We start from the raw sequence: 14,280 nt of genomic DNA on the forward strand, positions 1-14,280 counted from the left end.
AAAAAAAAAAAAAAAAAGTCATAACTTTCAATACAGAAACTATGCCAGGGCCAGGCATGGTGGCTCACGCCTGTAATCCCAGCACTTTGGGAGCCCAAGTTGGGTGGATCATTTGAGGTCAGGAATTCAATACCAGCCTGGCCAATATGGTGAAACCCTGTCTCTACTAAAAATACAGACAATTAGCAGGGCGTGCGCAGTGGGCAACCAAGCCAGACTCCGTCTCAAAAAAAAAAAAGCAGAGGCTAAGCCAGAAACTAGGACCCTCTACTATTTCTCAATACTTTCAGAAAGAAAAGATATTAGGAATTCAAGAAATAATGAACTGAAACCTAGGGATAAACTGAGAAATATTTAGCAAGAGTAGAATTTGCTGGCTTTGGAATCAATTCTAAAATGTAACAAATACTTGTTGAATACACTTTTTTTAAATCTTTTGGCCGGGTGCAGTGGCTCATGCCTGTATTCCCAGTACTTTGGGAGGCTGAGGGAGGTGGATCACACGGTCAGGAGTCAAGGCCAGCCTGGCCAATATGGTGGAACCCTAACTCTACTAAAAATACAAAAATTAGACAGGCGTGGTTGCACATGCCTGTAATCCTAGCTACTCAGGAGGCTGAGTCAGGAGAATCGCTTGAACCTGGGATGCGGAGGTTGCAGTGAGCCAAGATTGCACCACTGCACTTCAGCCTGGGCGACAGAGCAAGACTTCATCTTGGAAAAAAAACAAAAAAGAAAGTCTCTTTCTATGAACCTAACTCATTAAGTGAAAAGTCATAGGGTTTAAAGCCCACCATCAATAATTTCTTCAGTGTCACACTCATGCTTAAATCTTAAAATTTATTATTATTATGTTAAGGCAACTGTATAAAGCTGTCTTCTTTATTTTACACAGAACAGTTTATTTCCTGAGAAAACCACAAGCTTACCTGATGTAAAGCATAACTCAGCAGGACTATGATATAGTAATATATAGGGAATCCCCCTTGATGTTCTACTTTAGGAGTCCACCAAACCAGTAGGGCATATTCTAACCCAAGCAATAATCTATAGAGAAAGAAACACTGAGTTGACTTCCATTTTAGCTTAAATAACAACAACAACAAAAACAGAAATCCATGTGCCTACCATATGAAAGAAGCTGAATCTAAACCTGTTAGGAGGTTAAAAAGATAAAAGTGCACATAAATAATATTGAAAAAAGATGCTTTTCAAACCTTTTTCCATATATATAGTTCTACACTCAGATATTAGTGATATTGATTAATGTTCCTCATTTTACCCTTTCTTATTTAGTAAGGTTTTATTTCATTTTTACCTGTAGGGCATGGCTTTGTAAAATGTGTTTAATGGCTGGGGACCTGCAGTGTATTTGCTGATAATCAGAGGCAGTATTATCTGCAAAGGAACCATTGGAACTGCCAATAAGGCTAAATGTTCTTTGGGTACTCCCTCTTCTACCAATTTCAGTCCTGTTACAGCATCTGCTGCTGAAAAACCAATCTGCAATATAAAAACAAAAAAGTATTTTAATTCGTGACTTATGAAATATTTTCCTCCATGCATATGTAAGTTCTTCAAGAACCTCAATTTTATTACTGACCCATGACAGTTACAAGTGAGCATCATATTATTATACCTGGTACAACAATCAAGTTATACGAGGTACATTTTGCCTTTTGGTTTTCTAATAATATCAAGTGAAAACAACTGAAAATTCAGTACTGGTAGGGATTGTAGATGGCTATAAATACAATTAAATTTCCACTTCAAAAAGTCCAATCTGTTATAGTAAACAGGGTCAAAAATCCAAATTTACTGATTTGTAAGTTTTAGGTTTAAAAGAACTTAAGCCTTTAATTGACCCAAATAAATCTGGTTAAAATGATGCCATATATATATATACATTTTTAATGATTTCTGACTGACCATAATAAAATTTCTGAAGTTCATCTTAATGTTTCAAAAGTAATTCTGAGAAAACATATCTGAGAGATTGAATAAAATGAGAGTGATAAAGTATAGTTAGCTTAATCCTTAAAAACAGCACAAAAAAAGAATAAGAATTAAATTAAGATTATTTAGATAGCCTCAAAGTATCTCCCCATGAGTCAGTTTTTAATTACAAAAGGAAAAATAGTACTTTTACAATAGATTACAAAAGCAATTAAAGTTAAAAACAACAGTTAAAGGGATAAAGAAACATGATATGGCTTTCAATATAATTCCCTGTAGACATCAAAACATTACTTCTTTGATCTTCCTGCCTTATATACCTGTATAACCTCAACCCAAACAAGAAGAAACATGGGAGAAATGTAACTAGAAGCCCATTCCACAGAATAATTGGCCTGTATTCTTCAAAAATGTCAAGGATATTAAGGACAATGAAAGGTCATACCAACTGAATGCAATGTGTGATCCTAGATTAGATTCCCAACCAGAAAAAAAGTAAAGTTATGAAGACTGCTATTGTGTAAAATTTGGATATGGACTATAATTAGATAATAATATTATATCAATTTAAAATTTCCCGATATTGAGTTGTGGTTTTGTAAGCAGAAAACTTGTTCTTAGGAAATACATACTTAAGGTACTTATGGATAAAAGTGCACAATGTGTACAAATTACTCTAAAGTATTTCAGAAGACATATGTAATGGATATACATAGAAAGAGAAAATCTACAGAATAAGAAAAGTGGAGCTAAATGTTAATAATTAGATAATCTGGATAAAGGATATAAAGGAGTTCTGCCAACACATTTTCAAAAAGTGTGAAATTATATCGATACAGTAAGCAGAAAGAAATTATTTAGGCAGATAGTGAGGGCAAAAGAATCCTCAGCAGAGCTTCCCTTCTAACAAAAAGCAGCCCCCCAAATCATTTCTTCTCTAACAAAGAGCAGTCTGAAAAACTTGAGATGCAAACATAGATAAGCAAGCTGGAAGCTTGCATGGGGGAATGCCAGCAGCTGCACCAACAGAAAAGGGCTACCTGGGAGGCATGTCCACCATGAAAGCTCCATCTTCTCTTTTTTGTTAGCATGTGTACAGTAAAAAAGAAATCGGCAACATGGTGCAGCTCAGGCAGAGAACTCACCTGCATAATAAAAAATTAGGGTGGGGGCTGCCAGAAATTCGTGCCCTATGTAAATGATGCACCTGGACCTTACCAGTTTTTCAGGCCCTGTTTAAATCAGACACTGCCTCCCCACTAGCTCATCAATAACACCTCTTGCATTTCACCACAGATCTGGCAACACATTTTTCCAGGACACCTCTCTGTAGCACAGAGCTATTCTCTTTCTCTCGCCTACTAAATTTCTGCTGTTAACCTCACTCTTTGTGTGCCCACGTCCTTGATCTCTGTGGCTGTGAGACAACAAACCTAAGGTACTACCCTAGACCACAAGGCCACTTCAATATCACACAAATATTTAAATAATAATAATAATAATAATAAGGCCAGGCGCGGGGGCTCAGGCCTGTAATTCCAGCACTTTGGGAGGCCAAGGTGGGCAGATCATGAGGTCAGGAGATTTGAGACTATCCTGGCCAACAGAAACTCTATCTCTACTAAAAATACAAAAACTAGCTGGGTGTGGTGGTACACGCCTGTAGTCTCAGCCACTCAGAAGGCTGAGGCAGGAGAATCGTTTGAACCTGGGAGGTGGAGGCTTGCAGTGAGATGAGATCACACCACGGCACTCCAGCCTGGTGACAGAGTGAGACTTGGTCTTAAAAAAAAAATAAAAAGAAATAAATTATAAATAGTATACACTGTAACTTCTTGGAATAGAGCCAAATTTCACCATAAAAAAATTAAAGGTAACATATATTTCACTTAAGTACAGAAAATAATTTCACTTACATTTTATTCATTCTCTTTGTAAAAATAAGATATACAAACTGACTTTAATGTTTACTTTTAAAATGTTAAAAGTTAAAAGTCTTAAAAGTTATATAGTAGGAGATATTTGTAATACACATATCTAATAAAAGACTCAAATCCAAAATATATTTTAAAAAGTTTGGTCTGCCAGGCGCGGTGGCTCAAGCCTGTAATCCCAGCACTTTGGGAGGCCAAGACGGGCAGATCACGAGGTCAGGAGATCGAGATCATCCTGGTAACCCGGTGAAACCCCGTCTCTACTAAAAAAATGCAAAAAACTAGCCGGGCGAGGTGGCGGGCGCCTGTAGTTCCAGCTACTCGGGAAGCTGAGGCAGGAGAATGGTGTAAACCCGGGAGGTGGAGTTTGCAGTGAGCTGAGATCCGGCCACTGCACTCCAGCCTGGGCGACAGAGCGAGACTCCGCCTCAAAAAACAAAAACAAAAACAAAAACAAAACAAAAGTTTGGTCTGGCACAGTGGCTCATGCCTGTAAGCACAGCACTTCGGGAAGATGAGGTGGGAGGACTGCTTCAGCCCAGAAACTCAAGACCAGTCTGGGCATCATAGTAAGAACTCTTCTCTACAAAAAATTATTTTTTAATTCACTGGGCATGGTGGTGGCACATGCCTGTACTTGGGCGACTGAGGTGGGAGGATCACTTGAGCCCAGGAGTCAGGCATGCAATGAGCTGTGATGGTGCCACTGCACTCCAGCCTAGGTGACAGAGACCTCATCTTAAAAAATGAAATCTAAACAGAAACAAAAACTTTACATATTCAAAGAAAAGGGCAACTATGGATATTCAAATGGTCAATAATCACATCAAAAGATGCTCAATTTCTTTTGTCATTAGGGAAATTCAAAATATGGCAATAATAAGATGCCATTACACAACCACCAGAAAGGCTAAAATTAAAAAGATAATATAGGCCGGGCATGGTGGTTCACACCTGTAATCCCAGCACTTTGGGAGGCCAAGGCGGGCAGATCATGCGGTCAGGAGATCGAGAGCATCCTGGCTAACACGGTGAAACCCTGTCTCTACTAAAAATACACAAAATTAGCCGGGCGTGGTGGTGGGCGCCTATAGCCCCAGCTACTCAGGAGGCTGAGGCAGAAGAATGGTGTGAACCCAGGAGGCGGAGCTTGCAGTGAGCCGAGATTGCGCCACTGCACTCCAGCCTAGGGGACAGAGCAAGACTCTGTTTCAAAAAAAAAAGATAGTATATGTGTTTTCAAGGATGTGAAACAATCAGAACTCTCTTACACTGCTGGTGGTAGGGAAAATTGGAATAACAACTTTGGAAAACTATTTGGCAGTACATAATACTATGCATTTTACATGAACCAGCAATTCTATTCCTATATATTTACCAATCAGAAATGTGCACCTATCTTCACCAAAAGTCACATATGTGAATGTTGGTAGAAACACTACTCATAATACCTCTAAAAACCTGTTGATAGAATGGATAAATTGTGGCATATTCATACAATGAAATACTATACAGTAATGAGGTCAACAAACTACTGCTATAAATAAAAATATGGATAAATTGCACAAATATAACATTGAGCAAAAGAACATATGCATCCAACATAAAAATACATATTGTATAGTCCATTAACATATAATTCAAAAGGAAAGAAAATTAATCTGTAGTATCAAAAATTAGGAGAGATGTTATTGGGGAGAATTTTAAAAGGAGAAAACAGTATTATAGACTTTGTAATTGAAGTACCTCCCTATATATTGCTGCAGACAGTATAAATTAGCATAACCTTTTGAAAAGCAATTCAGCAATCATATCACATTCATTGACCCACTAATTGCCCGCTTAATAATCTATTGGCCAGTCAGGCACAGCGGCTCATACCTGTAATCCCAGCATTTTGAAAGGCAGAGGCAGGCAGATCACATGAGGTCGAGAGTTCAAGACTAGCCTGACAGACATGGAGAAGCCCCGTTCCTACTAAAAATACGAAATTAGCTGGGCATGGTGGCGCATGCCTGTAATCCCAGCTGCTTGGGAGGCTGAGGCAGGAGGAGCTCTTGAACGTGGGAGGCAGAGGTCGTGGTGAGCTGAGATTGCACCATTGCACTCCAGCCCAGGCAACAAGAGTGAAACTCCATCTCAAAAAAATCTATATATTTAAAAAAAAATAATAATCTATTGGCCAGCCTGTGTAGCAAAATGAAACCCTCCATCTCTACAGAAAATTTAAAAATTAGTTGGGTGGGCCAGGCATGGTGGCTCACGCCTATAATCCCAGTACTTTGCGAGGCCGAGGCAGGCAGATTGCCTGAGCTCAGGAGTTCGAGACCAGCCTGACCAAAATGGTAAAACCCTGTCTCTACTAAAAATACAAAAATTAGTGGGCATGGTGGTGCACACCTGTAATCCCAGCTACTCCAGGGGCTGAGGCAGGAGAATCACTTGAACCCGGGAGGAGGAGGTTGCAGTGAGCGGAGATCACACCACTGCACTCCAGCTTGGGCAACAGAGCGAAGACTCTGTCTCAAAAAAAAATAATAATAATAATTAGCTGGGTGAGGTGGCAAGCACCTATAGTTCTAGCTACTTGAGAGGCTGAGGTGGGCGTATGACTTAAACCCAGGAGTTTGAGATTACACCGAGTTATGATCATGCCACAGCACTCCAGCCTAGAAGACAGAGCAAGACATCATCTTAAAAAAAATAAAAAATAGGACGGGTGCAGTGGCTCACACCTGTAATCCTAGCACTTTGGGAGGCTGAGGCGAACAGATCACCTGAGGTCAGTAGCTCAAGACCAGCCACTCCTGGCCAACATGGTGAAACTCTGTCTCTACCAAAAATACAAAAATTAGGCCAGGAGTGGTGGCTCATGCCTTTAATCCCAGCACTTTGGGAGGCCAAGGCAGGCAGATCACCTGAAGTCGGGAGTTTGAGACCAGCCTGATCAACATGGAGAAACCCTGTCTCTACTGAAAAAAAATAAAAATAATTAGCCAGGGCCAGGCACGGTGGCTCACGTCTGTAATCCCGGCACTTTGGGAGGCTGAGGCAGGCGGATCAAGAGGTCAGGAGATCGAGACCATCCTGGCTAACACGGTAAAACCCCGTCTCTACTAAAACTACAAAAAATTAGCCGGGAGTGGTGGCCACGGGCGCCTGTAGTCCCAGCAACTCGGGAGGCTGAGGCAGGAGAATGGCGTGAACCTGGGAGGCGGCGCTTGCAGTGAGCCAAGATCGTCACTGCACTCCAGCCTGGGCAACAGAGCGAGACTTTGCCTCAAAAAATAATAATAATAATTAGCCAGGCATGGTGGTGCATGCCTGTAGTCCCAGCTACTCGGGAGGCTGAGGCAGGAGAATCGCTTGAATCCAGGAGGCAGAGGTTGCAGTGAGCCGAGATCATGCCATTGCACTCCAGCCTGGGAAACGAAAAACTCATCTCAAAAAAAAAAATTAGCCATTTCACTCTAGCCTGGGCAACAAAGCGAGACTCTGTCTCAAAAAAAAATAAAATAAAATAAAAAAGTTTACTGGAAGGAAATGTCCAGAAAATCACAGACTTAAGCACAAAAATATTTGCTAGTGCATTTTCATAATTTAAAAACATAAGCAAAACATACAACAGAAAAATGAGTAGATTACAGTAAATTTACACACTAACTATATCATGTAGCTACTAAGAAGTATGTTTTCAAATATGTAATACTACAGAAATGTATAAGACAAACAGAAGATAAAAAATTATATGCAGCATGATTCAATTCCACTTTTAAAGTAAATGAGTAAATAGGCCGGGCATGGTGGCTCACGCCTGTAATCCCAGCACTTTGGGAGTCTGAGGCAGGTAGATCACTTGAGGTCAGGAGTTTGAGACCAGCCTGGCCAACATAGTGAAACCCTCTCTCTTCTGAGAATACAAAAATCAGCTGGCTATGATGGCGTGTGCCTGTAATCCCAGCTACTAGGGAGGCTGAGGCAGGAGAATTGTTTGAAGGGAGGCAGGGGTTGCATTGAGGGGAGATCGTGCCACTGTACTCCAGCCTAGGCAACAGAGTGAGGTTCAGTCTCAAAATAAAAAAAATAATAAAATGTAAAATAAAATAAAATAAAAGTATATGAGCAAATGAATATATGAAGTATATGTATACACACATACATGCACACACACATATACAGGGAAAAAAGGGAGGTTCAAAGGAAATATACCAAGAAGGTCAATACTGTTTTTTTTTTAATGAATTAATTAATTTGTTTTTGGCATGGAGTCTTGCTCTGTCACACAGACTAGAGTGCACTGCACAATCTCGGCTCAAGGCAACCTCCACCTTCCGGGTTCCAGCGATTCTCCTGCCTCATCCTCCTGAGTACCTGGGCTTACAGGCGCCTGCCACCACACCCAGCTAATTTTTGTAATTTTAGTAGAGACGGGGTTTCCCCACGTTGGCCAGCCTGGTCTTGAACTCCTGGCCTCAAGTGATCAGCCCATCTTGGCCTCCCAAAGTGGTGGGATTAAAGGCGTGAGCCACCACATCCAGCAAATACTGTATCTTAAATGATAAAAGTATTAAGTGATATAATTAGATAATATTGTTTGGCCAGGTGGGCAGATCACCTGAAGTCAGGAGTTCAAGACCAGCCTGGCCAACAGGGTGAAACTCCGTCTCCATTAAAAATACAAAAAAATTGCCAGGCGCGGTGGCTCATGTCTGTAATCCCAGCGCTCTGGGAGGCCAAGGGTGGATCACCTGTGGTCAGGAGTTCGAGACCAGCCTGACCATGGAGAAACCCCATCTCTACTAAAAATACAAAATTAGCTCAGCCTGTGCCTGTAATCCCAGCTACTTAGGAGGCTGAGGCAGGAGAATCGCTTGAACCCGGGAGGCGGAGGTTGCGGTAAGCCGAGATAGGGCCATTGCACTCCAGCCTGGGCAACAAGAGTGAAATTCCATCTCAAAATAAACAAAGACAAAACAACTAGCTGGGCATGGTGGGACACACCTGTGGTCCCAGCTGCACAGGAGACTGAGGCAGGAGAATTGCTGGAACCCAGGAGGCAGAGGTTGCAGCGAGCCAAGATTGTTCCACTGCACCCAGCCTGGGAGACAAGAGTGAGACTTTATCTCAAATATATATATATATATTGTTATGCTCCTTGAACTTTTCACATTTTCTGAATTTCCTATTCTTTTTTTTTTTTACTTGAGACCCCTGTCTTAAGAGAGAAACAGACCCCTGGCTCTGTTGCCCAGGCTGGAGTGCAGTGGCACAACTATGGCTCACTGCAAACTCCACCTCCCAGACTCAAGCTATCTTCCCAAGTAGCTAGCACTCCAGGCATGTGCCACCACACCCAGATAATTTTTTTATTTTTTGTTTCGCCATATTCAGGCTGGTCTGGAACTCCTCAGCTCAAGAGATTCTCCTGCCTTGGTTTCCCAAAGTGCTGGGATCACAGGCATGAGCCAGCACATCTGGCCTTCTATCATTAAGAGGAAAAAACACTCACTATTTAAAATGAATATAATGAGGCTAAAATGGTTCCTTCAAAGCTGTCAAAAGATAGATGTAAAGTGTTTATATACATAGATTTAAGTATATAAAATGAAAATCCTATAAGATTGCAGATTTTAGAAATATTAACTCCAACACTATCAATAGTTCACTGTAACAAAATATACTTACCTTTATTCCAGCCTAACGTGTTAAAAATATTTTTAGAACTATAAAACTGAGACACCTTAATATAGAATAAAAGTCACCAGTAATCCCCATTTCTCTTATGGTATAATTTTCCTTTCAGTACTTAAATAATTCAATGGATTTTTTAAAAACTGACTTCTAATACTCATATACCTCTGTATCTATCTATCTATCTATTTATTTATTTTTGAGACACAGACTCACTCTGTCACTCCAGTTAAGAGTGCCATGGTGCAATCTCGGCTTACTGCAACCTCCACCTCCTGGGTTCAAGCAATTCTCCTGCCTCAGTCTCCCAAGTAGCTGGGACTACAGACATGTGCCACCATGCCTGGCTGATTTTTGTATTTTTAGTAGAGACAAGGTTTCACCATGTTAGCCAGGCTGGTCTTGAACTCCTGACCTTAGGTAATCCGCCTGCCTCGGCCTCCCAAAGTGCTGGGATTACAGGCGTGAGCCATGACGCCTGGACCTATATCTCTTTACATCACACTTTAAGTAAATAATTGTATTACTCCAACATTAAATGTATACTGATTATAAGAAGACAGAGCTATTGATTATTGAAGATATTAATCTCCATTCCAAGCATTAATATCATTAAGGTTCACATTTACTAACAGTTCTTCAAATTGACATAATTCTTTACAATACTCCAAGATATTTAGCTTACTTTAAAATTAAAGTTGATATCATTATATCTTTTCAAATACATTTAATAAACAGAAAATATTGTTTTTCATTGTTAAATTCTAATGGTAGTGGAAAGGGACCTATGATATGAAAAAGGCACTGAAAGTATTCCATGATACTGATACTTATAAGAAAATGATAAATTTGATTTATAAATCTCTTACCTTTGCAGTTAGAATCAGAAGGCAAAATGTCAGAACTGCTGGCATTTTTATAATTGCAAAAAGCAGCTTGTAAGTATCTGTGATTCCTTGTGTTTCTTCTTTTACTACTGATACTTCTTTGTTTTCTTTTTTCAGAAGGGCAACCAATGTTGTTGTTATTAAAAATACAGTTCCCCAGAAAAAAAGGAAATCTGAAAATGTTTTAAATCTATAATTAATTTTTTAAATTACATAATTTCATTGATACTAAATAATTCTATATACAGTAACTTTCAACTAAAATGTTATTTAAAAAATTAGCCAAGTACAGGGCCTCATGCCTATAATCCTAGCATTTTGGGAGGCCAAGATGGGAGAATTACTTGAACCCAGGAATTCAAGACCAGCCTGGGCAACATAGTGGGACCCTATCTCTACAAACAATAAGAAATTAGCCAGGCTTGGTGGTGCACATCCGTAGTCCCCCATACCTGGGAGGCTGAGGACTACTTGAGCCCAGGAAGTGGAGGCTGCAGTGAGCTGTGATTGTACCACTGCACTCCAGCATGGGCAACAGAGTGAGACCTTGTCTTAAAAAAAAAAAAGTCAACATTTAGGTACCTCTTTATTATATTCAAGGCATTGTACCAGACACAGGAAATGAACAAAAGAGTCCTGACTCTTAAACGTAGAGACCCCAAAATAGACAGTGACAACAACAAAAAAAGCAGGGGGTGGCGGGAGTGGAGGGCATTACATTTAGTGTACAACTGAGTTGAATGAACAAAAGCCTATCATGTCACTTTATTCAAGGAAAATGCTACGGGTGGGAAACGATTTTCATATCCCCTAAGGTACACCTGTTATATTTCTTATATACCCAAGCCTTTTCAGTTCTTTATTAAATTTGACAACATGTGATTATTTACATCAGATTTTCTACCTTGTATTTTTAAACTTTCTAATGCTTTCAATCTGTTTAAGAATAACTTTCTCATCTCAATACTATGATACAAAAGGCATTTGGTCACACTTGTAGGTGCAGAATGAGGACACATGAAGAGTACTGTCTGAATTGTTTCAGTGAAAGATAGTTGAGCCATTAGCTATCACCTTGAAAAAATTTAGTGGAGGGAGTGAATAAAAATCTGGAAGATTCTGCTAAACAGCTAAAAATAATAGTATGGAGATATCATTTATAACAAAAATATGCTACGCATTTTACATGTATCAACTCCTTTACTTCAACAACCCAACAGATTAGGTTATCACCAGCCCAAATTTACAGGTGAACAAACGAAGGTTTAGGGAGGTCAAGCTGTCCAAGTTACATTCTAAGTCAGTGGTAAAATGGTGATTTCACACCTTATAACTAATTTCAAAACTTGTATCTCATTAACCACCCTGAGAATTGCATTTTAGTTTGCCACTAGAAAACTTATTAGATAGCCCTGTCTCAGTCTCTTCATCTGTAAAATAAGATTTGGTTAGAAAATCTTTGCATTATAGCTCAAACATTCTAGACTTGTACTCCATTTTAGATGTTTTTACTTTTGATTTTATGGTGTATGTGGCACAACTGATCAAGGACCCTAGTCACCTCTTCTCAAAAACAATTAGAATATTCTTCAGTCAGGGTATTTCCTTAGATTGAATCTTGCTCTTGCTGCTGTGCTCACTGAAGGTGATCACTACAGTTTGAACCTCACTTATGAGGGAGAAATATAGCATTATTTGTTTAGATCAATTTCACCTTGGTATTTAAATATTCCTTTCTTATATGTTATCTCATTTGATTCTCACAGCAAACAGAATAGGCTAAGCATATGTTATTACTATATACAGATGAGGAAAAGAAACTCAGAACACTTAAATCTTTACCAAAGGTAAAATCACTGTAAGGCAGAGACGGAGGCAGAGCTTGAATCTCAACCTTCTGAAGTTGAGTCTTACAATCTTTCCATATTTTATACTGCCTAATAAAGATATATATATGTATTTTTTTTTTTTTTTTTTTTTTTGGAGATGGAGTCTCACTCTTGCCAGGCTGCAGTGCAGTGGCGCAATCTCAGCTCACTGGAACTTCCACCTCTCGGGTTCAAGCAATTCTCCTGCCTCAGTCTCTGGAGTAGCTGAGATTACAGGCGTGTGTGCCATCATATCCAGCTAATTTTTGTATTTTCAGTAGAGACGGGGTTTCACCATGTTAGTCAGGCTGGTCTCGAACTCCTGACCTCAAATGGTCTGCCTTGGCCTCCCAAAGAGCTGGGATCACAGGTGTGGGCCATCATGCCCAGAATAAAATAGTATCTTAACATAATTTCTAGCATTTTGGAATCTGGTTCAAAAGGAATGAACAACAATGTATTAATAACATTATCCTTGTGAGGCTAATGTCCACTTTTTTATTTTTTAGTTTAAGTAATAAATGTTTAAGCAAAGAATTTTACATATTATTAACAGCATTCACTTGGCATGTCCACTATTTTTGCATTCTTACTTCCATCTGCAAAATGAGATTAATAATGACTTGTTTACAGTTTCACGTACAATATTATTCTCATTGAGTAGGGTTTTGTTCATCATTTGTTTTAAAACAGTTGTTTAACAAGCCCTGAAAAAGAATAAATTATTTTCACTGTCACCAGAAATTCAAATTAATGTTAAGTGAAAAGTAAAAGTTTTCCAATTATATAAGACTTAAAGAGTTCCATTTGTCGAGGCAAAAGAATTGAAAATTTGTTTAGCATAGTCTACCAGTGTTAATAAACACAGTCCATCTAAAATTTAAATTCCTTGATACCAAGAGAAAAAAGAAGAAGAAGAAACTAAACAAGTTTCAGCAATGTTTGCAGATAAGATTATTTCTTTTTTTCTTTTTATGAGACAGGGTCTCACTCTGGCACCCAAGCTGTAGTGCAGTGGTGCAAACTTGGCTCACTGCAGCCTTGACCTCCTAGGTTCAAGTGATCCTCTTGCCTCAGCCTCCCAAAGTATTGAGATTACAGGTGTGAGCCACTATACCCAGACAAAGATATTTCTAATTTCTTTGTGCTTTGAGGAGAAAATACATAAGAAGAAGGAAGTAGTGACAATGGTTCAGTCATAAAACCCTAATTCAAAGGATTTCCATATCTCACACATGCAGAAGAATGAAAAAGCCAATAGCTCAGAGAGGCCAGGAAATATATTAAGAAGTTTTATGAATACAATTACCACAAATCAGACCAATGCTAATAACTGATAGCCAGTAGTCTTATTAGACTTATTAACATTGCTTTGATGCTAGAGACATCCATAGACTATAATGCCAACAACCATAAAGAAATATTATTACCAAAAGTATGGAAATATTTCATTATTAACATTTTGGTTAGTTTTGATTTATGTATTTTACCATTATAACCAAAAATATTGAAATACTTCATCATTAACATTTTGGTTAATTTTGATTTGTGTATTTTATAAACTTAAGCATACATGGTATATATATGTATGATCAAGATATCAAAGCTGATGTTCAAGTTTCATAAACATGATTTTTGAGTAAAGACCTAAAACACAGCCTATTCTGACATGGCTCCAAGATCTTGTCCAGTGCTTTCATGAATGCAGAAATTAAGAGCATGTAACAACTCATTAGTAACCAATAAAGGTACAACAGCTAACACCTGTCTATTATAGGTGTGTCTATTTAAGATCTGAGTGTCTATTATAAGATCTGAGAAAAACAGAGGACATCTCATTTAAATCCCAAAATCACTTTCCAAAATAGGCATTATTACTCCTACTTTATATACAAGGAAACAGAATCACAAGCCAGAAAGTGCCAGAAATGGCATTCAAACTCC

The 14,280-nt window shown here is 38.9% G+C and overlaps 1 protein-coding gene across 2 annotated transcripts in view; it reads right to left on the minus strand.

The window, feature by feature from the left end:
- Positions 1 to 14,280, minus strand: part of SLC33A1 (solute carrier family 33 (acetyl-CoA transporter), member 1) — a 27,943-nt gene that overhangs the window by 6,489 nt on the left and 7,174 nt on the right. For both annotated transcript variants that reach the window (XM_011959001.1, XM_011959000.1), the window contains exons 2-4: positions 10,451 to 10,641; positions 1,319 to 1,503; positions 930 to 1,047 (exon numbers count right to left, since the gene is read on the minus strand). In XM_011959001.1, coding sequence (XP_011814391.1) covers positions 930 to 1,047; positions 1,319 to 1,503; positions 10,451 to 10,641 — 494 coding nt within the window. The remainder of the gene's footprint in view (positions 1 to 929; positions 1,048 to 1,318; positions 1,504 to 10,450; positions 10,642 to 14,280) is intronic.

This window comes from Colobus angolensis, unplaced genomic scaffold (genome assembly GCF_000951035.1).
Source record: "Colobus angolensis palliatus isolate OR3802 unplaced genomic scaffold, Cang.pa_1.0 Scaffold48, whole genome shotgun sequence".
In the NCBI taxonomy this organism is placed as follows: Eukaryota; Metazoa; Chordata; class Mammalia; order Primates; family Cercopithecidae; genus Colobus; species Colobus angolensis.